General features: G+C 37.9%; 2 protein-coding genes across 6 annotated transcripts; one reads left to right on the forward strand and one right to left on the reverse strand.

Moving 5' to 3' along the window:
- The first annotated feature begins 5 nt into the window (after window positions 1–5).
- LOC122883622 (glucose-6-phosphate 1-dehydrogenase) lies at window positions 6–14,041 on the forward strand. Of its 5 annotated transcripts, none has more exons than XM_044212587.1 (14): window positions 77–214; window positions 1,061–1,089; window positions 2,107–2,228; window positions 5,579–5,616; window positions 5,706–5,814; window positions 8,855–9,072; window positions 9,706–9,864; window positions 10,630–10,755; window positions 11,478–11,571; window positions 11,708–11,894; window positions 11,980–12,215; window positions 12,422–12,498; window positions 12,700–12,792; window positions 12,887–14,041. In XM_044212587.1, the coding sequence occupies exons 1-14, from the start codon at window positions 138–140 to the stop codon at window positions 12,975–12,977; spliced, it is 1,656 nt and encodes a 551-aa protein (XP_044068522.1). In that variant the 5' UTR covers window positions 77–137; the 3' UTR covers window positions 12,978–14,041. The 5 variants fall into 5 exon arrangements, with proteins under 5 accessions (XP_044068523.1, XP_044068524.1, XP_044068522.1 ...); XM_044212590.1 differs by having other exon boundaries at window positions 88–214; window positions 1,057–1,089; XM_044212588.1 differs by lacking the exons at window positions 77–214; window positions 1,061–1,089 and adding an exon at window positions 6–42.
- A 1,346-nt stretch (window positions 14,042–15,387) lies between these two features.
- On the reverse strand, window positions 15,388–22,196 carry LOC122883624 (glycerol-3-phosphate dehydrogenase [NAD(+)], cytoplasmic). Its single transcript, XM_044212592.1, has 8 exons — window positions 22,046–22,196; window positions 20,573–20,750; window positions 20,081–20,221; window positions 19,718–19,856; window positions 19,032–19,144; window positions 17,813–18,049; window positions 16,603–16,709; window positions 15,388–16,488 (listed from the first exon to the last, which is right to left on the reverse strand). The coding sequence occupies exons 1-8, from the start codon at window positions 22,087–22,089 to the stop codon at window positions 16,392–16,394; spliced, it is 1,056 nt and encodes a 351-aa protein (XP_044068527.1). The 5' UTR covers window positions 22,090–22,196; the 3' UTR covers window positions 15,388–16,391.
- Window positions 22,197–22,616: the final 420 nt, after the last annotated feature.

Here is a 22,616-nt window from a genome sequence, read left to right on the forward strand (position 1 = left end):
CGTCACCGAATTCGACAGTGATGGGTACTCGAGCGAGCGCTGGTGAGTGTCCCCCAAACCAATAAAATCTCGCAATTCTTCGTTGTCACTTGAACAGGGAAGTAGGCAGGACACGCAAATGAGCACTGTCGGGGTGAATGTGCATAAAGTCTGTATCCTGTCGTCGGGTTTGGTCAGGGTTTAACTGCCAGGTTATCATCTCGTTAACGGACTTGTGAGTAGCAGTAGTTTTCGCTTTACGTCTGTAACTTAAGTAACCGTTTTTCTTCGCTAATGTAACGCTAGCTAATGCCAGTTGTAAGCTAGGTGCTGTTTGCTAGCTGTAAGCGGCAGCTTGAATTTAGTGCTTGTCAAGTCATGTTGTCATAACAGCATGTGAAGCTAAGGGTTGATGACAAGGCGGTTTAGTATTAACTTTAGCCCAGCATACAGTCAGCAAGAAAAAGCTTTGTAACTTGGTTTAATAACAGCATAATCTGAGCTCTTTCACCCTGAATGTTAGCAGCTAACTGTCCACGAAATAATCACTCGTGAGCATCAACATGGCAGTTCATGTTATCTTGATATGTTAGCCAGCTTTATCGAGGTGTTCTGCAGTAAGGTTTAGCCCTCTGTATACAGGATTTGGTGGAGGATTTGACTAATATCATTATGGTTTGTTGTGTGTGTTTGTGTGTGTGTGTGTGTGTGTGTGTGTGTGTGTGTGTCAGTCAGTCAGGCTATTTCTGGGAGCTAGTTGGTGACCATCTGACAGAAATCCACATGCAGTCCTTCTGAGTGTTGTTTTGTCAGGGATGATATGCATATGTAACCTTACAATGACGATTGATGTTTGAATTGTCATAGAGCTTTTCAGAGGTGCGTTGCAGACTTTTCATGATCAAGCCTGAAGGCTTAGTTAAGGGTGAAAATAAAAAAGTCAGTGGTGAAATTACTGAAAAGAGTACTTCCTGATTTGGATCATTGTTTCCACTTGAAATGAGTCACAAAGAAATTTAAGTTTATCTCTCTCTTTCAAATATGCAACTCCTTATCTTTGAATGTTGGATAATGGAGAAAGTAAAGGACCAGTGCCGGTGGTTTTGCCAGGTATAGCCCATTTAATAAAAATCACATTTACTTTACATTGCAGCTGACCATTTTCAAACAATAATGCTGTGTTTTAAAATGTCAGTCTTTTATTTCCTACTATTCCAGGCATTCATTGGTTACCATTCTATGGCTGCAATTAATGATTATTTTCATTACGGATTGATTGATTAAATAATAGGAGCAGTTTATTTTGTGACATTTAGTCTTGAAAATATCTGAAAATGGTGAAAAACACCCACGTTCTTAGAAGGTGATGTTGGCAATTATCTTGTTTGTCCGTCCATCAGTGCAAAACCCAATGATATTCAATTTACAATTTTATAAAACAGAGAAAAGCTGAAATTCCTCACATTTGCAAGACTAAAACCAGTGACCATTTGGATTTTTTGCTTGAAAAATTTAAATTCAGGGGTTTTCAAAGTGGGAGGCGGGGGTGCCAAACAGTTTCAGGGGAAGCTCAGTGAAAACCATGTTCATGAAGGATTTCTAACAAACAGATTTTTTTATTAGATATTAAAAGGGAACCATGCTCTAGGATTGCCTAAATATCGCTAAATTGGTTAAGGAGATAGTTCTGGGAAATTATACTATTTTTCAACAAGCGTTTATCTTTTTATTAAATCACTGGCAACAGTCCACTACAGTCTTCAATAGACTGCTAACTGGTTTTCATGCCGTACAGAAATAAATGGAAATCAATAGCTGCCTGGAACAGTAGGAACAATTTATACAAAACACTAAAACTGTACAGCATACATTCAACAAAGGTCAGCAGAAATGTAAAGTTAAACATGATTTGTAGTTATGGAACTGAAAATTTCCAGCACATTGTTTTCGTTTTTGTTGTTGTTGTTGTCTGTTTTGTTTTACGTACTAATTGTTGTGCAGGCCTAGAAGCACTGCTAAATTCCTGTTAGGTAGAGTTTAGTCTGTATTTGTCTTCTTAATGGTTGGTTTAACATATAAAAGAACATTGATCAATTATTTTTACTGTTTTTTTGGTATGCTTTTTAGAGAAAATGAGCAACATCCCCCTCTCTCGCTCTGAGGTGTTTGGGGAGCTGAGGAAGGAGCTGCATGAAGATGAAGAGTTCCATCAGTCTGACGTTCACATCTTCATCATCATGGGAGCATCGGTGAGAGCAGAGCAGAGGAGGCATGATGTAGTCAGTGATTATATAAATAAGGTGTAACAATGGGAACTGATAATGCAATGTACACTTGTGAAATTAAATGAAAGGGCTAATGGTCTGGAGCAATCATGATCGCACATTTTTAATTTTTTAATTTAATTTATTTATTTTTGCCGTTTTTCTGCTCTATTTGATAGTTACAGTAGATAGAGACAGAAAAGGCAGGGGAGAGAGAGAAGATGACATGCGGTAAGGACTCATCCCTAATACGTGGTATGCGCTCTACCAGATGAGCTACTGGGGCGACCCGATCATACAACATTTACTGTGTGATTTAAAATAAATAAATATAAAAATAAAAAAAAATTAAGCTTTTAGGACCAAACAGGAAGGAGAAGCATGTAACTTTTCTCTGTGTTCCCTTATTATTATGTTTGGCACATATATAGTGTAGACCACTTAGGCAAGAATTGTTGGCCACAGTTTCAAAGAAAATGTGTTGTAATCTTTAGAAATACTGAAATAACTGCACCCGATTTGATTAAGGAAATGTTGAAACTGATTTCACCAAGCTTATGCAAACAAGCACCACTCAGTCATCCGAGCTTTCAAAAGCCTAAAATTTAGACATTGAAAACCTCAAGGTTCCTTTTTTGCTTATCATTTCAATAGTGTATGAAACCTTTGACTGGGTATCAAAAAGATTCTTTTTAATACCTTTGCTTAGCATAAACATATTTCTTGCAGCAACCTTTTTCTGTTCATTTAATGAATTAAAACAACACACCCCTCAAAATGCATTATTATTGTATTAAACTGTTGTATGAGAACTTTGCTTAAATTAAATACAGTGGTAAATTCAACAACATTTTTCTTTTAAATTGTGCAGTTCTGCAAAGTATAAGTAAACCAGCAAAGTAAACCAAGATAAGAATCTGACCAAGCATAAAATATTACATTACAGTTAGCAGGAGTTGACAGTTCATGACACTCATTTTGGTTGTTACTTGAAAATGATTGCCGTTTGATGCCTAATCACAATCAAAGTTTATTGCTAAAATAAATTGAATAATAAGTTGATCCATCCCAATACTGTGATAAGAAATCCTTTCACCATTTACTATTTCCTCATACTGTTGAGGTGTCAAGTTCAGGAACTAAAACTATTTCAGGCATTCTGAAACTTTTTAGACCTGTTTCCTCATTTCTTTCGTACATAATGTTTCCATTTGTTTTCTGTCTTTGCCTTCTCCTCCTTTAACAGGGCTTCAGTCTCTTCAGGCTCCTCGTTCAATTATTTGTATAATTTCAATAAGACATGCCTAACACTATCAGAAATGAAAACACATTTTTACAGAAACATGGTTGTTTGTATCTATGAGAACATGTAAACTTATACCCAAACGCATTTTTGCTGTCAGCAACAGCTTTGCTTTCACTGTTCAAACCGTATTTCCTGCTAAATAATTTTTCAGAAGAACCATTTTCTCCTCTTTTTGTAATCCTTTAAGACACTATTCAATAACTGTTGCCTTCACATATGAAAAAAAGATGGTGTTGGTGTAGTTTTTTGAACATCTAGTCAGGCTATAGTAAGTAATTGGTAATTCATCTGTCCTCCTTTCTCTTGCACTGTTTGCTGTTTGGGAGAGGAGAGTGGCGCCTTTGCTGATTTTTGCAGTGTCACTGAGTGTCAGCATTTTTCTTTCAATGTGATAGACAAGCAGGTCAGGCCAAGGGCTGGGCTGCTTGTAATCTCACCCCGCTTGTACTTGTTTTATGGATATGTGTGTGTTGCTGCAGCTGTTTAAATGGGTCTACTGCAAGCTGCTTTTTTGGTATAGCCCTTTCATGTTTATCGCCAAGTGAATAGTCACACCACATTTTCAAACATTTACTTACTACTGCTAATTCAATAGTGATTGCTGTTCAGCTTCATGATGATATTAAAAGTTTGACTTGACTTTGCTAATGTTGTAGGACATTGTATAATACCAGATCAGTTCAAATGAGTTGCCTACTTCTTAACCTAAGTGTGACATTAAAGACTGACACATTTGTGAATAGCGTGTACACACCTCTGTTCAGTTCCTCTCATCTACAGTTATTATTTTAAACACACAATCTTAAACAATGTCGCAGGGTTACAAGTTGAGGAATTCCCTGAGCTGACGAATAGAGAGTTTTAAAGGGGGACATCAGATTGTGATGTAGGCCAACAGTATGCTGTTATGGGAATTATTTTTAATTAACTTGACTTCTAATGTCCTGTCCTTAGGGCTGTCACGACCAGGAAATTTTTGTTGATGATTAATTGTCATACAAATAATGGCAATTAAGGATTTAATTGTCTTTTTTCTGTTCATTTTATGCCACTATTATAGTATAAGCTTAATAATAGTTGAATAATACACATACACCTTTTATGAAGAAGAAAAGCCATTTATTGGCACTGAACATTGGAACATATAAATAAAAATTACATTTGTTTGCCTTTTAGGCTTTGTAAACAAAAATTGCACAGGGCAGATAGGTGCTCATTAAAATGCACTTGGTCAAATATTAGAAGTTAAGCGCCTCGAGATAAACAGTAGGTGGCGCTAATTCTCCACTCAGGTGCCACTAAACCATAGCAGAACAAAGTACATACATAGTGCAACAAGATGACGTCATTAAAAGAGCGCCAGTCAAACCTCATATGGTGGAAGACGATGTGGAAATAGTAATGGAAATATGGCATTTCTGTTAGTTTCATCCAGCTGTTCTTATATAGGTGAACCATTATGCAAAATGATCACGTCAGCTCAAATAATCGCAATCAGACAACTATGTAATAATTGTGACAGCCCTATCTGTCCTTGAGTTGATGTTTGCCTCAGGTCATCCCTGATTTCTGAGCGCCTCCTGTCAGTGTCTGGCACTGGCATACAAGGCCTTTATCTAGTATACAGTACAGTCCATGTGTTGTTTTGTGAAACATGTCAAACACTATCAAAGGTTGATTGTTTTTACATAAGCTCTTATAGCCACTAAGCAACAGGTTCTTCAGCATGGTTTCAGTAAGCACCAGGACAGTCTTTTGTCTCCAGACTCTGTGTTGGTGGTTGGCACTTACTTTCAGTGGGATTACTAAGGTTGTGCAATTCTTAACTAAGCCAAAGCAGCCTACTTACTCGTTGCCAGATGGTGTGACCTGGAGTACTGCAGCATCTTGAGACTTTGTGTCATGGAAAATAATTACCTCTCTGGCACTGGTTAAATAAGCCTCACAGCAGCAACACTTAATGATTGTGTACATGACCTATGTTTTTAAGGTGAAATCACATTTCCGATGTGTGTGTTTGCACCTGTAGGGAGATCTGGCTAAGAAGAAAATCTACCCAACTCTATGGTGAGTGAACCTGACCCCAGTGAAAGGCTTTTACAATACTGATGAAAGATTGTGTGTAATGAACCATATGTTTCTCTGTTCTCTCCCAGGTGGTTGTTCAGAGACGGCCTCCTACCTGAGCAGACGTTTTTTGTGGGCTTTGCTCGCTCTGACTTGACAGTTGATGCCATTCGGACTTCTTGCATGCCATACCTGAAGGTAAAACTGGACCTTTTGAGATGCATTTTTCCTATTAAGATTTTATTTATTCACAAGACAAAATATTACAAACAGAATAAACGAAACAAATGCAGAACAATTGATGGGATGATACAGTAAAGGCTATGTTACATGGTGTGTTTCCATAAAGTCCCTAACAATATCCCAGTGGCTGCTCAGGCCTTTATCAAAAGTCTTTAAGAAAGATTGCAGCTCTCTCCATTTTCAACAGATCAAGATAGTCCTCCAACCAGTTAATTATCGCAAAGCAGGATGGTTTGCGCTCTTTTCTGTTCATTAAGATTATTCTTTCATCCCAGCGGTAAAAGTTGGTTCGTAGGAAATGAGTGGACTGCTTCAAATTTCTTGTCCAGCAGATATAGTATGTAGGATTTCATTCATAACAAACTAACTTGGACCAAAAAATGTGTACTTCTGGGCACTCCCACAATAGATGTAACAAAGAACCCCTGCTCCCACAACTATGCCGACATTACTCAGGATAATTTTCCTCAATTTTGGAAAGTCTTGTCAGAGTAATATAAGTTCTGCACTAAATGTTATATTGAACTTATATCTTACACTTTTAGAGGACTTAATTGCCGATTTCCAAACATTTCTGTTCATCTGTTGGGGTTAGGGAGGAGTTAAAATGTTTTAAGGGTGCCACTGTGCCTTTTTGGAGGTTGTTGCCTTCATAAAGCATTGGTCATTTTTTATTTGTGTTTTTTTTTTTTTGTTGAGTGGAGATAAAGAGAATTACAGCGCATAGTATCAAACTAATGTACAATCAGAATCAGCTTTATTGGCCAAGCATGTGTATGCATACGAGAAATTGGACTTCATCTCAAAGAACAATTTTCAGGAAGATAAAAATGGACTTACAGCTAAAAACAAGGACAATGATGCTGAACAAAGATACGTAAACGTAAACACTGAAGGGTTTTTATTTACATAGTATTTTTATGTACATGTACAGACACAGTCAGTGACTAGCTGATCAACATATTGGAGCATTTAGCAGCTAAAGAGCCAGATATTTCCTTCAGAAACAGAGCTAAAAGATTAAATATTAAAAAAAAAAAAAAAAAAAAATATATATATATATATATATATATATATATATATATATATATATATATATATATATATATATATATATATATATATATATATATATATATATATATATATATATATATATATATATATATATATATATATATATATATATATCAAATATTGGACTTAAATTCACCAGGTGGCCAAAAACATGACTCTAAATGAATGATAATGTTGCTCTGTTACCTCCTGAATGTGTGGCAACCTCGGTACTGCACTCTCTCGAGTTATTAGTTGGAGGAGCAGCAGGTCTCCTATGGGCTTTGCTGGAGACAGCGACATGGCAAACAAGCATGGCTGGAGCACTCGTAAAAGTGCTCCAGCTTGGGATATTGAACTGCGCTCCCATCAATACATCTGGCGAATGTTCGCTCTCTGGCCAACAACATGGACAACAACAACACCATCATCTCAGACATCCTTCACACCAAACTCACCCAGCTCACTGTCCCAGCCTCCACCTGTCAGTGGATCACAAACTTCCTGACAGACTGGAGGCAGCAGGTGAGGCTGGGGAACATCACATCCAGCACCCGGACAATCAGCACTGGCACCCCCGAGGGGTGTGTGCTCTCCCCACTGCTCTTCTCTCTCTACACAATGACTGCACCTCAGGAGACCCAGAGCAAGCTCAGGAAGTTCAACCTGCTTATGGAGCTGCTGAACCAGTTCTACTCTGCAGTAATCGACTCTGTTCTCTGCACATCCATCACTGTCTGGTTTGGATCGGCCACCAAGTACAGGAACAGACTACAATGGACAGTCAAGACTGCAGAAAAGATCTGCCCTCCATTCAGGACTTATTACTTACTTAGTGTCAGGAAACGGGCAGGAAACATCACTGCAGATGTATCACACCCTGGTCACAACCTGTTTCTACTTCTCCCCACTGGTAGGCCCTACAGAGCACTGTATGCCAAAACAACCAGACACAAGAAGAGTTTCTTCCCAAAGGCCATCACTCTGAAACACTTAACACCAGTCTCATAGTGTCAGGAACAATCCCTGTGCAATAACCCTGTGACAAAAACATCCACTGTACCTTTAAATTTATCTCATTGTTTATGTAAATATTATCACTTTTTTAAATTTGCATGCTGTGCACACTGTGTACATACTGTCATATCCACTTACCTCATGTATATAAAGCAACCGGTTACATTAATCATATTTATTTCAGCTCCACTGCACTAATTGTCGTACTGTTTACAGATGTTTCTGTTGTTGTTTTTTGTACTTTTTAAAAATACCTACCTACCTACCAACAAAAAAAAGGTGATATGTCATCCCTCCCTCCCTCAACTTAAAAGGTGATATGTCAGTGTCGTGTTTACAGCTTTTTTTCCCCTGCTGCCCCCAAGTGGCCAAAAATAGTTATTGCAGGTTTACACAAAGTCAGCTCCTAGTGGGGTAATATAAACCACATACAATATAGACCACAAGTCTTTTTAGAAACATAGTAGAGTCCAGGATGAAAACTAAGGGGGACAGAGCTTTTGCTATCAGGGCACTGAGGCTCTGGAACAACTTGCCCGAAGAAATTAGGTTGTCTGAGTCAGTGTCTTTGTTTAAGTCTTGTCTCAAAACACATTTTTATCTGAAAGCATATCCTGATTTTACCTGAACTGGCTGTTTATTTTACTGTTTATTTTATTGCTTTTGTGTATTTTATTTCTTTATATCTCGTCATTCACTGTAGTATTTTATTTCTCTTGTTGTGAAGCACTTTGTACTTTGTTTTGATAAGTGCTCTATAAATAGTTTTATTATTATTATTATTATTATTATTATTATCGTCGTCCACTCCTCAATTCCTAGTACCACCGGATTAAGTAATTTTTTCACACACATGCACTGATGTTTTTATAAATCCTTATTAAATCCATGCATGGGTAAATGTTCCCACCCTCTGACCCAGGTGACGGATACAGAAGCAGAGCGGTTGTCAGCCTTCTTCAGCAGGAACACGTACATCAGTGGGAAATATGGAGATGAGAGTTCCTTCTCCAAACTCAACACACACATCCTGTCTCTGCCTGGAGGAACCGAGGCAAACCGTCTTTTCTACCTGGCGCTGCCACCCACCGTCTACCACGATGTTTCCAAGAACATTAAGCACTACTGTATGAGCACAAAGTCAGTACACGCACTTCTCTTACTAACTGTTGCTGTGTCATACTGTTGTTGTTTTGCAAGCGTCTGCTGTCCTGCTATGTCTGAATGTTTGTAAACTGAATCTCTGCAGGCAGTGAGCGCAGTATGCTCCAATGATGTCCCTTGGTGCACTGTCCAGTCATTTTTTGGATGCACAGTGTGCCAAAACCCCACCCTTTTTTTATGTAAAGCCAGGTCGCCTCACTAACACAACTTTTTTTTTTTTTTTTTTTTTTAAACTGCATTTTAGGGCATACAAAGAAATCCCTCCAATAAAATGTGATCATAGATTTTGCATCACATAAGACATGGGTGCATTTACCAGCAGCAGCACTAATGGTTCAGAGGTGTGTATTTGGGTGTCTGTTTGCAACATTACCAGCATCAATGCATGTTCTGGGTGCAACCATACATTATGTATTATTTTGTCCACCCCATTTATATCAATGAGGCTAAATAACAGAAACTCAAGTTAGGGCAATGCCAAGGTGTGCAAAAAGTCCTGACCCAATATCACGATTTAAATGGAAACCCAGTTTAAATCCAGTTGTGTCCCACTAATGTGACTTAATATGATAATTTTCTTCTGTGTCTGTGTGCATGTATGTTGTGTAGAGGCTGGAACCGGGTGATCGTAGAGAAACCGTTTGGACATGACCTTCAGAGCTCTGAGGAGCTGTCCACTCACCTCTCTTCCCTCTTCACTGAAGAACAGATCTACCGTATAGATCACTATCTGGGCAAGGAAATGGTGCAGAACCTCATGGTGCTCAGGTGAGGTTGCTTTTTTTTAACTTACTACTCATATGATGCCTTGTAAAGATTATGATTGTCAAATATTATATTTCCATTGTAAAATCATGGATACCATATTTCAGTGCACACTCTTTTAGGGGAGCAATTACTACTGGGTATAACACCTCAGCTGCTCTCTCAACAAACTGATACTACTGTTACTTCTGTAGAATTACAAGAGTAGCAGCACTTAAGCAAATAACAAAAAATAAGTAAATAAATGTACTGCACCAAATCACTGCACCACAAAAAGGCAATGATAACTCCTATGATAAATCATAGGATTAGGAATTTAGTTAAATTGTTTGAAATAAGATGGGAGAAGATATGAAAAACAAATATTAGACAATACATTTTTTACAATACATGGATTTCAAATAAAGAGGATTTAAAAAAAAAAAATAAAATTTATAACTGAGTGCCCATGGCACTCGGATGAATAAAACTCAACACACACAATACTATCAGCACATCTTGTTGTTGGTATTTCTCCATGTGCATTGTAAATCTTTGTGTTTTTAATTTTACCCTAAAACAAAGATCTGCTGTTGATTTAAGGTCATTTGAATTATTATAATAATTATAAAAAAAATGTTAAAAGCTGGTTTAGAAAAGCTTCTGTGAATATCATACAAATAAAACACAAATTGGTCTCTAACCAAGTACAAAACAGAAGAAAAATATTTATGCATGTTGTCATGAATGGCTGCTGAGCAGAGAACGATTATGTGATGTTCATTGCAGGTTTGGGAACCGCATCTTCGGGCCGATCTGGAACAGGGACAGTGTGGCCTGTGTTGTTCTCACCTTTAAAGAACCATTCGGCACTCAGGGACGAGGAGGCTACTTTGATGATTTTGGCATCATCCGGTGATGATAAATAAATATCATTTATTTGTTCATATTTAAACAAATAAATCCCTAAAGTTTGTCTTGTTTAAAAGTTTAATGCTTTTGTACCCAGGTTTAAAGTGAAGTTCTATAAATACTATACTTAAACAATGCATTTTTAGTTGCTGTATATTGTAATCAGTATTTTTTTTTTTTTACCCCTTTAGCATTTATAATCAGTATATAAACATTAATAATAAATGCTTTATGAAACACTATAATGTAGTTGTATGCAGATGTTTGTTAATGTATTTGTCAACAACTATAACTCCTGTGGACATTCATAAGTGGAGGTTGGTGTATAAACAGATAATGAATGATAATATAGTAAAACACAGGTAGATGATGATGATGATGATGATAATAATATAAAATATGTCATCATAGGAGAATTGTTGACAAGTTCTGTATATTAAGAAACACCTAAAATGTCCTCATATCTGCATACAACTACATAGTGAGTTATAAACCATTTATTTATAATTGTTTATATAGTTCCTTTAAATGGTAAATTGGGGGGGTTAAACTAATTACCTTTTCATTGATAATCATTAGCAACTCACTGCAAATTAATTACCCCAGTTTTACCAGTACATCAATACCAGCATATTATCAGTTATAATTTTAATGATTATGATCACAGCCATCACATTCTCGTCTCTGTCTTTTGTGTGGCCACCTGTTCCTTTTGTCATAATCAGCGATGTCATGCAGAACCACTTGCTCCAGATGCTCTGCCTGGTTGCCATGGAGAAACCAGCTTCCACCAGCTCTGATGATGTTAGGGATGAAAAGGTACAAAATCGTTACCAGAGACCCGATGCCTCGACACCTCCTTCAACGCTACAAAAAATATGGAGATATATATTATGGTTTATATTTCTAAGTGTGAAAATGGAGGATATCTGTTCTCTCGTGTTCCCTCTTGTAGGTGAAGGTGCTGAAGTGCATCGCTCCAGTGTCCATGTCAGATGTGGTGCTGGGTCAGTATGTGGGGGATCCAGAGGGTGAGGGAGATGCCAAACTGGGTTATCTTGAGGATCCCACAGTTCCTAAAGGATCAACTCAGGCCACATTCACCAGCGCTGTACTCTATGTGCACAACGAACGCTGGGATGGTAAACATACCCTGCCCTCCTGATCTCACATTCCTGTGCTCTTTCACAGTGCACACATTTCACATTAAAATGTTTTGCTCCTCAGGTGTTCCGTTCATCCTTCGTTGTGGAAAAGCTCTGAATGAGAGGAAAGCCGAGGTGCGACTACAGTTCACTGACGTCCCAGGGGACATTTTTGGAAATCTGTGTCGCAGGAATGAGCTGGTGGTGCGTGTGCAGCCCAATGAGGCCGTCTACGCCAAGATGATGAGCAAGAAACCTGGCGTATATTTTAGCCCAGAGGAAACTGAGCTTGACCTCACCTACAAGAGTAGATACAAGGCATGTTCAAGTTGACTTATTTATGCAGTATGTATTTAGTCACAAACTGAGAAACAAGGTAAATGGACACAGGAACAGAAATCCTAACTAGAGCTAGTGATTTAAACAATAGGACAAGGAAAGATAGCAAAGCTATCTATATCACATCTTCAATTTCTTAAACACATTTTTCTAATTAAAAAAGTTAATTTGTGTCTTGTTTTCAGGATGTGAAGCTTCCAGACGCTTATGAACGCCTCATCCTGGATGTCTTCTGTGGAAGTCAGATGCATTTTGTACGCAGGTCTGTCTTTGTCCACCACTGTTGTCTCACATTTCTACTTGTAAACTAAACCTGTCTGTTGAAATAGCATGTTGCATGTGCTTAATGTGAGCTAACAGTTCTTCACACTAGATGGCGACATATTGCATATTTTCTCTGCCTCAGCTGCCTGACAGCTCTGTTGTTATGTCCTCCACCACATGTTGAATTGTTTCCCTGCAGTGATGAACTAAGGGAAGCATGGAGGATCTTCACACCTCTTCTTCATCAGATAGACAAAGAGAAGCCCAAACCCATTCCTTACAAATATGGAAGGTAATGGAAGGAGGAAAGGAAATGTTGTTTACTATACCCTTAGCTGGAAGAGGAATTTAATGCCGAGTGTTGATTGTTTCTCTCTTCTTCTTAGCCGTGGCCCAACAGAAGCAGACGACCTTGCAAAGAGAGTTGGATTTCGCTATGAAGGCACTTACAAATGGGTCAACCCTCACAGACTGTAAATTGTGATGAGATAAGGGTGGCGTAGAGGTAGGATAGTAAGAGGGGTGCAGCAGGGTAAGTGAGCAATGTCATGTTCCAATACTGAGTGTCTTTGAGGAAGGAGGTGTTTCCACTCTGTGGATCCATCGCAGTAGCAGCAAAGAAGAAAGAAGCTATTTTTTTAAAAAAGAGACTATTTCTCAGGTATAGTAATTATTCATTGGAGCCAGTTCATTAGACATTCAAAAGAGAATTATGAATTCATGCGGTCATCATGGGTTTATACAAATTTTGGTGGTAGGTTAATAAACTTTTATATATATAATATAAATTTTCTGTTTTATTTGAGAGGCGGGACCAAGTCAGATAGAGAGAGGACAAAAAAAATTCTGAACCAGGATATTTTTATGAACAAAATTGTCTGATGAACAAGCTCCATGTCCCTGACTCCATTAATTAGGTCTTAATTTGTCAGGATGGTAAATGGAATAATGAAGTAACAAGAGCAGAGCAACAACAAAACACTCAGCTGAGTCATGCTCACCCAGTGTAAGTACTGTACCAAAGATGGATGAACACAGCAGAGATGAGGAACGGGATTGACTCTTATAAGCGTTGTGATTGTAATACCATTATGCTTTGACTGCATTTATTAGTCACATTTTCTTTTTACAACTTGCTTTCTCTCTTTTTGCCTCCTCTGCCTGTGACCAAGGACGTCATGGCTGTTTAAGATAAATAGACTGTGGTGTACAAAGGGCAATGCAGGCAGTTTCTCTTCAAAGCAGTCATAGTGAAATAGTCTTAAGTGTCCTTATGGACAAGCAAAACCAGCTCTCTGTCTTGTTTAGTAGCCTCCCTCTGAGCTTCATTCCCTTTTTGTTTACATTTTCCCCCCAAGTTTATTTAAGTTGCTAATGTTCATTCCATATTTCAGAATATCCAGACAGCGGCGGTGTCTACCACAGGTCAACAGTGAATGCCTTTGTAATGACATACTGTATACTGCTGTTAACTGCACACTCATATGTAAAGCTAGTGACATTTCCACTACTTTCAATAAACTAGTTTGGTTCTCTGTTAATGTGTTTCATGCTTTGTGGTTATACTGGTTTTTATTGCTTGAAGCACTGAAGTCAGAAAAATGTTGTGATAGGTGTATGCTTAATGAGTATCTTTAATTTGAAATCAGCATTTAATAAAAATCTTAAAAGGAATAGTTCTACAATTTGGGAAAGGCACTTATTCGCTTTCTTGCCAAGAGTTAGATGGGGAGATCAATACCACTCATGGATGTACACTCTTGTAGCCAGTGGGTTAGCTTAGCATAGCATAAAGACCTGGAGCAGGGGGGAACTAACCTGGCTCTGTCAAAATTAAAAAAATAAAAATAAATCTACCTGCCAACACCTTTCAAGCTCACTAATTCACATATATCTTACTTCTTTAATTTGTACAAAAAAAGTGTAAAGTTAAAAATGATCATTTGTGGTTTTACAGGGAGTTGCTTGAGCTATTTCTTGGCCAACTATAGTGTAGCGACTTTGTGTAGTTTTGTTGCCTGTTAAAAGACAAATTGTCATGTTTAGACTTCATGTGTTAATTAGTAGCATGTTGCTCTGGCCACAAAACAGTAATGTTACAAATGTGTAACCAATAACCATTCCACATTTTTTAAACCTCATTTTCTGAATAAGGGAATAGAGCTTTAGTTGATATTAGAGCAATAAATGTGTTCATTTTAAGTCAAAGTTTGAAGTGAACCATTTTGTACACAGCTAGTATCATCATGAATCTTTCCTTTTGTCTTCCTACCACCACGATACTTTCTTGTATTTAGAGCAGTCCAGCATCGTTTTTTTTGTCCTTTTCGTTTTATCAAGGCTTAATTTGTCACATACATAAACAATATGTGTAATAAAATACAGCATGCCATGCTCATTAAAAGGGGCCCTGTGGAGTTTTTTTTTTTTTTTATAAACAAATGTGTTGAATTGAATTTCCATCCTCAAAACATTTGCAAAGCCAATTTGAAGTATTTTTAAATCCAGTATTGTTTACACCAGTCTTCTTCCCTGCCTTTGTTGGCGTATTGCTGCATATTTTGGCGTGTTACCGCCACCTGTTGATAAGTGGAATAGTGTGAAACCGTTGGCAGGATCATGTATTGTCACAAACAAAACGGGGACCCACTCATACAAAAACAGCTCCATAGTGCAACTAGAGTTCAAAAACTCCACAGGGAACCTTTAAGACTGTACTAAGTAGTGTGAAAAATAGGAATAAAAAAAAAAAAAAAGGATATCTAGATCTATCTATATCGATACATCTAGATATATAGATATATAGGCAAACAATACAATTTGATTGTTGATTTGTGTAGTTAAAATAAAAGATGATTTCTAATACGAGAGTGAAAAATGATCCAGATTTGATGACAGAATAAATTTATTCAGACAAATGTTAACACAATTTTCCCACACACATTAGCCGTAACTGAGTGAAAACGGGGTTACAATAACAAATGGCATAGTGGACGGACGTTAAGTTGTTAAGTCTTTGGTTTGACAAAAAAAAACAAACAAAGACAATGGCCAAGACTTAGCAACCGTGCATTATAAGGCACTTGCATTATTTTGTTAAAAACAGTTGCTGTGCGATCGACAGTATGTTAATATACGTTACAAGACAGGAAATAGTGAATTATGTAAGACACTTTAGAGCATACAAAGACATAACGAACTGAGGTATTACATCTCTAAACAACTTCTGTTGATGGATAGGCATTCACTGGACGGCAACAAAAATGTTAGATAACGATAATTCCCTCTACAGAAGGATGTCAATAGGTCTTTGCCCTGAGTGGTTGACCCTGCCAAAATCTGAATGCAGGATGTAGTGCCAAATAAACATTGTACAAACATGTTAGTAGCTGAATGGCAGTCAAGGGCTGAGTCAATGTCATCAACAAAACGCTTTTTAAAATTCATATCGAATTACGATAATTTTGATATCCTGTAAAGTCTGGATTTCTGTATTAGTATTTTCAATTTGGCTGCTGTCTAAAAAGTGACATCATGCATTCTGATTTCATCTGGCTAAACAAAAAATAAAAATCTCAGGAAAAAAGAGCTATCTGACCATCACATAGGGAAAGAACCACTCCCCCCAACATTTATACTTTAAGTTTCAATATATATGTCAGGAAATTAAAGAAAGCACTTCAAAGATGTCAGAAACTGAATGTTAAAAGACAAAGTGGTCGAACGAGAGCTGAACACACAAATGTTATGCAACCTCTCCACTCACTGGAGCCATTTAGTTGCATGACAACTGTGGAGTGATTGGTCATCTCCTCCATCTGTTTCTAACAGGTAACAGATGAAAAATGGAAATGTTCTTCATTTAGAAGGCACTTGGTCAGTTTGCCGTTTTTACATGTGCTCTGGGTGGTTCTGCAAGCAGCTTATGAACTCTGAGACTGGATGGCCCTGATAGCAGATCTGATACACTGCATTGAACAGAGGGAACCTGGAGGAAGGAGGAGGTATTGTTGAGTGCAAAAATAATGCTTGATGATTGATGTCTTTTCTAACCAGTGCACATGGAAACAGTGCTGTGATTCTGTGTTGATGCTTTACTTACTTGTCAATTAGGTTTTTGTGCTTGAGGATGAGATAGACTTCAGCTGCTGTTGCTGGTCCCTGCAGCTTCTGACCATTCAGCATCTCTTTCTCCAGCTCCTCAATGGACTGAGCAGAAACAAGAGGAAAAAACATGACATGCAGAAGTGTGGACTCTTGTTAAATGGAAAAAGAGATGGTCCACACACTCAATTTTATAAGCTTCAACCAAGTATTTTCTTACGACTTGGTTATTATTTGTCCCTTTAGTTATGATATAAAGGTTGAAACTTTTAAAAAGAGTAAAGCCAGTAGGAGGTGAAAAACATGCCGACATGTTTTTAAATGTGTCTTCAAAACGAAGGAAAATGTTGTACTTTTCGGTTGTTTAGCACCTGGCTGATTGGAGAATAAGGTTTGGCAGTATTTCATTTCATATTGTATTTAATACTGAGTAACATTAGAACATCTATTAGCTAGCAAGACTATTTTAGTCCAATTTGCAGCTCTTAAGCAGTTAACATTACCTGGTTGAGTTAGACTTGCTAGTCTCAAGAAATACTGTACTATTTAAGTGTGTATTGTAAAAACTGCAGTATTTAAGCAAAGTGGGTGAAAGCTGCATTTCATACGTGACTTTGTACTATTTTCTTCTGTTTTATGGTGATTGTAGCTTAAAAAAAAAGTGATAATTCAATTATTTAATTTGAAGTTAGAGTGCTATACATAAATATATCTATCAGAAATTGTCATTAAGTTGAAAAAGTTAAGGTGGTAATTCAAAATTGGAATATAAATAGTAGTTGAAATTATTTTCTCATTTTATTGTTTAGAATTAATTTTTACTGTTAAGCACTTTGTTACTGTTTTTGAAAGCTGCTATATAAAGAAAAGTAATTTACAGTCTTTATAACAAGATATTGGTCTGTGGTCGAATACTATTGAAAGCATAATCCTATAGTTAGGATATTTAAAGATTCCTTCTTAGCTCTTATGGTGTGTTAACAGTGTTCATGGACCTACAGAAGTGTATTATGCTCTTCAGTAAGGCTTTTGTGAACCATCAGTTGATGGTTAAATTGTCATTCATTAAAGTTTCTAGCACTTTCAACAAACCAAGAGCCATCATCAGATTTGGCTGCTGAATGTGACTGTTTCTTAAAATCCAAATACATTGGACATATTGCCTTTTTTCATAAAGGGTAGAAGTATTTGAAAATCTAAGCTCTCACCTTCCCCGTCTTCACAAAAGCTTCGGCTACTTTGCGGTTGCGGCCGCCGTAGCAGGTTGTGATGAGGTCAGCCACCCCGCAGCTCTCTAGGAAGGTTGCAGAGGACACAGGCCCGGCAGTGCAGAAAATGCGGGCAAAGGCAATCATCTCCATCAGGCCCAATCTGATCACTGCAGCCTTCGTGTTGTCGCCGAAGCCCAGGCCATCACAGAAACCTGCTCCAACCGCAACAATGTTCTGAAGGATGGACGAGGAGGAAAAGTGTATTTGTTGTTTAGTCAACAAGTGCCTATTACAATTTCCCAGAGCCCAACATGATGTCTTCAAATTGCTTGTTTTGTTTTACAAGCAGTCCAAAACTTCAAGATATTCCATTTACAATGATATATATAAAAAAAAAAAACAAACAAACAAAAAAAACCCCCAAAAACAAACCAGAAAAGCAGCAAATAGTCATGTTTGACAAGCTGGAATCAGAATGTTTGGGCTTTTTGTTAAATTATGTATCAATTATTGAAATATTTTTTGTTGCTAACAGATTAATCCACTAAGTGTTTCAGCTCGAATTTGGTACACAAACATTAGGGAAAAGTTAAATCTATAATATTAATATTTATTCAAATGTATGAAGCCTATGAGATGATAAATGTCAAATGGCTTTTAACTCACAAGCTAACACCATGAAAAATATTCTATCCTCAATATGCATGCCAAATTAAATGTAAATCTGTGAATGTTGGGCTAAATGGCAGCACTTTGACTGTTAAAATGCATGCAAACTTGACACCCTTCACAGCAGTACAAGACAAAAACAGTAAATATTATCATGACACTGCTTGTTTTTTTGGTTTTTTTGTTTTTAAACGTTTGATGTTGGGCATGTATCCCAGGGGCATATTTATTCAGTCAGTGTTGCGGCTTAGAAGCCAAACTATATGTCACTTTCTGTGATTTATCAGCATTGTTTTGTTGGCAGTATAATCTTGTGTATGTAATCAAATAGTTTTACCTTTACAAAGATACACTGTATTTGACAGGTCTGCAGTGGTGTAATGTAACTAAGTGCATTGTGTTCCAGCTGACTTTGGCAGACAGAGCTGCAGAAAGTGTTGCGTAATGTTAATGTTAGCAAACTGGTATGGAAGTTCAAATGTAAGACGTAAAAAGGCATGAACCCCACTTTAACTGCATGCAGCCCTGTTTTGTAATAAAAGCTCACCTTCAGGGCTCCACAGATTTCCACCACATCATACTCTTCTACGACAGTGACTCGGAAGTTGTTGGTCTGCATGAGTTCCTTCAGGAGAGCCCCGTGGTTTTTATTCTTACACCCTGGAAGCAGAAAAAAGAACCTGGTTATCTTTTGGTATCTCTACAAGATTACTTGTGGCAGTCACCACCATTTAAACTAGTAGAATTTTAAGAGTCATGGTTAAAACAGTGACTTTGCATCTTTTAGAGAACAGCTGTAACGCTCCAAGGCCTCAGACAAGTAACATTTGCCAGCCCTGATCCAACAAATTAATCCTTTCAAAACAAGTTAATGTTCTAAAAATGCACTAAACAGCAAATCCCATGATGGATGCCGTGCACGTAAAGCAAATGTTAAACTGAACCAGCTCACTCTGTCATTTACACAGAAACCACAAAAGCAGATTAAGTTGTCACCTCCATGCTGACGATGCAGAAAGCTTGAGGACACAAACTGCAACAAACATACTTCCTGCTTCAAGGCTGAAACCTGCTTATTGTAACTTTAAATCTTGATCAAAGTGTAACTTTGTCCTAATTAAACAATAATTAATTTCTTTCAAAACAACAAGCCTACGCTCAGCAATAAAAAATGTGTCAAGGCAAGAAATAAAAAAACAAAACAAAAACAGGCAACACAGTGATCAGACTAACCAATGGTGGTCTCACAAAACTTCTCATCAGCAACCTCATTGGCAATGTTGGCCCCCATCAGCACACTCATGGTGATACCAAGCTTCTCCTGGATCACATCAGAGATTAGTTTAAGTCCATCAGGCCCCTCGTCTACACCCTGAAGGAACAAAAACACATATACAAGTAATGTATTTACATTAAGCCATACCAATCTGGTATTTGGGTCAAAGACCACACTGCACAACTGGCTTTCGGCTCCTTTAACCTGCTCATAGACTGTATGAGTCTGGCACACAACATGAATTAGCGTCACACCAAAAGACAAAAGGTGAAAAATTCATAGGTGATTATAATAACGCAGCGCAAAGAGCAAAGTCGAACCTTGATAAGGGAAATCCCCAGCGCATCACTCTTTATCTTGCCCTGTATGGTGTCACACACTTTCCCAACGAACTGGTGCGGGATCACAAACACCAAAATGTCTGCATCACTGGACGCCTCCACCAGGTCTGGGACGGCCAGCTGACGAGGGTGAGGATGAAGTTTGGAAGAGATATGACATACATTGAAGTCTGACGCAACCTACATTAGAGCTGGTGTAACAACCTGCTTTAAGAGCACATTCAGAAACACACACACATTATTAAAACACTATTTATTATGGAGGCTGTGATGGAGGAAGCTATTTGAAGCAATAAGAACAAATGCAGATACAAAGCATAATGTGTCTGTACACATAATGCTGGAAATGCCTCAAGGACCCACAATAATAAACATTCAGGGACTACAGTACATCCATGCACTAAACAGACAGCCGAGCAACAGGCAAAACACTGAATTAATGTTAATGATGAGAAACTAACAGTTCCTTACCACATTTTCTGGTAGCTTATGCCCAGGAAGGTACTTCACATTTTCATGGTCAGTGTTGATTATTTCAGTCAGTTTGCGCCCATTCACAGTCTCCTCAAACACCCACATTTTTACGGTGTTGTCAAATGTTGAATTCTGTGCTGCATTGGACCCCACTATCTTGGCAATGGCAGAACCCCTGTATTATTAATAGTTACAGGTTAGTATTTAATTTCCATACGAAATCATGTTAAAATTCATACTGCATTTAAAAATCTGTGTAAAATGGCAAGAAAAACAGTTAGTGTGGGTCCAGAAGAGGTCCACTTATGATAAGCTGAGGTGCTTGGGTAATAACACTTCACAGATTTATTGCTATCACGTGACTGCTGGCGTGATCACCAGGCATTACTAGTCATGGCACCTCATGTGTTTTCTACTGGTTCACTTTAATTGATCATCAACTGCTGTTTTCTGAGCTGGATGACCTGGCAGGCTGCAGTCAAGATAAGCTGAAATATGTGGCCATCTACCTCTCGATTCCTTTGGTGTGGAGACGACACTGCGCCAAACTCCATTGAGAAATCTGATGATTTTATGTTCGTTTGCGCAACAGCAATGTTACATAGGGGTTAAACATAATTTTGAGGCATTCTTCTAATAACTCGGGGCCAACACATCAATTTGGCATAAAAACAATGCATTAAGCACCAATGAGCTTTTTAAACATTAAAATTAGATTTCTTTTCAACAATAGCTACAATCATTAAACACTGTGTATAACAACAGGGGTTTTAACAAACAAAATATATATCTGTTTGGTCGATAAACTAGAGCTATATGCCGACTTTACAAGAGGACTTTATATATTCATTTATGGCCTGAATTTATGTTTTCCCACTCTGGGATTTTGAAGTCGACTAAGTAACTTTAAACTATCCGACTGTTTAATGGAGTTTGGCTTTTGATTTCACCCACAGAAAAGCACCCATTGAGGGCTTCTGTTGGCAAGATTGTAAAGCCATGCCCATGCGTGATTTAGATGATGGCTGTAAAATAACAACATGAACATATTTCTACTGTAGAGGTGCTAAGGAGAGTGAGCTAACATGCTGTAGCCTATGTCTGTTGCTGACACACTATGGCTACATGACCACAAAATCCCATTAATCGTGACTGACATGTGGCCAGTTTTCTGTATACTCAGCCAATTTCTTAGCATGTGACTGCTAAAACTGGCTTGTGTTCCAGCAAACGAAACGTTATATATCACTGGTTAATGTTGTGCAACCTGCAAGTCAAACTTCTCTAAGATAACGTTACCATGGAAAATGCGGCTAGTTAACGTTAGGTGGCTGTTTGCCCAGTGATGCTAAATTGGCTAGCAACGGTACACCGGGTTGACAAGCAATCTGAAACACGCAGATACTCCAAATGCAGCCATGTTTAACACGCCGTCAGTTTACAGTTTAATACATTAACACATCCGCTTACCAATTTCCAGAACCAATGATGCAGACTTTCTTAGGAGCTGCCATTGTGAAGAGGTAAACCGATGAGTGGTGTTGAACCTACACTGACTGCCTCCTACACTGTGGACCTGCAGTATGGTTATGCAACACCCGAACTAAGCTGCAAGCAGCTCTCATGTTTTATTGGCCTGTCCGAGGGGAGACACTGGCCCGCCCATTAAAGCAAGGTTCAGATCTGGTCATTCATTCATCGAGCTGACAGAGGTTAGTAGGCTCAAAGTAAATCGGACAAAAGTCCCAATGTAAACTATTCATGCATAAGTTGCTTTATGTTATGTGGTGTAAACACATATGCTTCATGGTGTGGGCCAAAATAAGAAAACACAACCTCCTGGGAAGTTATGTTATTGAGGCTGCTTCAATAATCTTATTGGCCAGACACATAGAGTTACACACAGTGGTGGAAAGTACAATTTTGAGGTATTTTTTTATTTTATTTTTACGTTTTATGCTCCTTTATACTTGTAATCTACTACATTTGAGAGGGAAATATTGAACACTACATTTATTGGACAGCTGCAGTTACTAGTTAA

Source organism: Siniperca chuatsi, linkage group LG10 (assembly GCF_020085105.1).
Source record: "Siniperca chuatsi isolate FFG_IHB_CAS linkage group LG10, ASM2008510v1, whole genome shotgun sequence".
In the NCBI taxonomy this organism is placed as follows: Eukaryota; Metazoa; Chordata; class Actinopteri; order Centrarchiformes; family Sinipercidae; genus Siniperca; species Siniperca chuatsi.

Excerpts from the sequence above, each read along its gene's own strand:
- LOC122883622 (XM_044212587.1), top strand. The coding sequence starts at position 138 with ATGTGCATAAAGTCTGTATCCTGTCGTCGGGTTTGGTCAGGGTTTAAC. Across the intron at positions 5,617-5,705 it reads AAAATCTACCCAACTCTATG|GTGGTTGTTCAGAGACGGCC; the intron begins GTGAGTGAACCT and ends GTTCTCTCCCAG. Across the intron at positions 9,073-9,705 it reads CACTACTGTATGAGCACAAA|AGGCTGGAACCGGGTGATCG; the intron begins GTCAGTACACGC and ends TATGTTGTGTAG.
- LOC122883624 (XM_044212592.1), bottom strand. The coding sequence starts at position 22,089 with ATGGCAGCTCCTAAGAAAGTCTGCATCATTGGTTCTGGAAATTG. Across the intron at positions 16,710-17,812 it reads CTTTTGTGAAGACGGGGAAG|TCCATTGAGGAGCTGGAGAA; the intron begins GTGAGAGCTTAG and ends GTTTCTGCTCAG. Across the intron at positions 16,489-16,602 it reads CACAAAAACCTAATTGACAA|GTTCCCTCTGTTCAATGCAG; the intron begins GTAAGTAAAGCA and ends TCCTTCCTCCAG.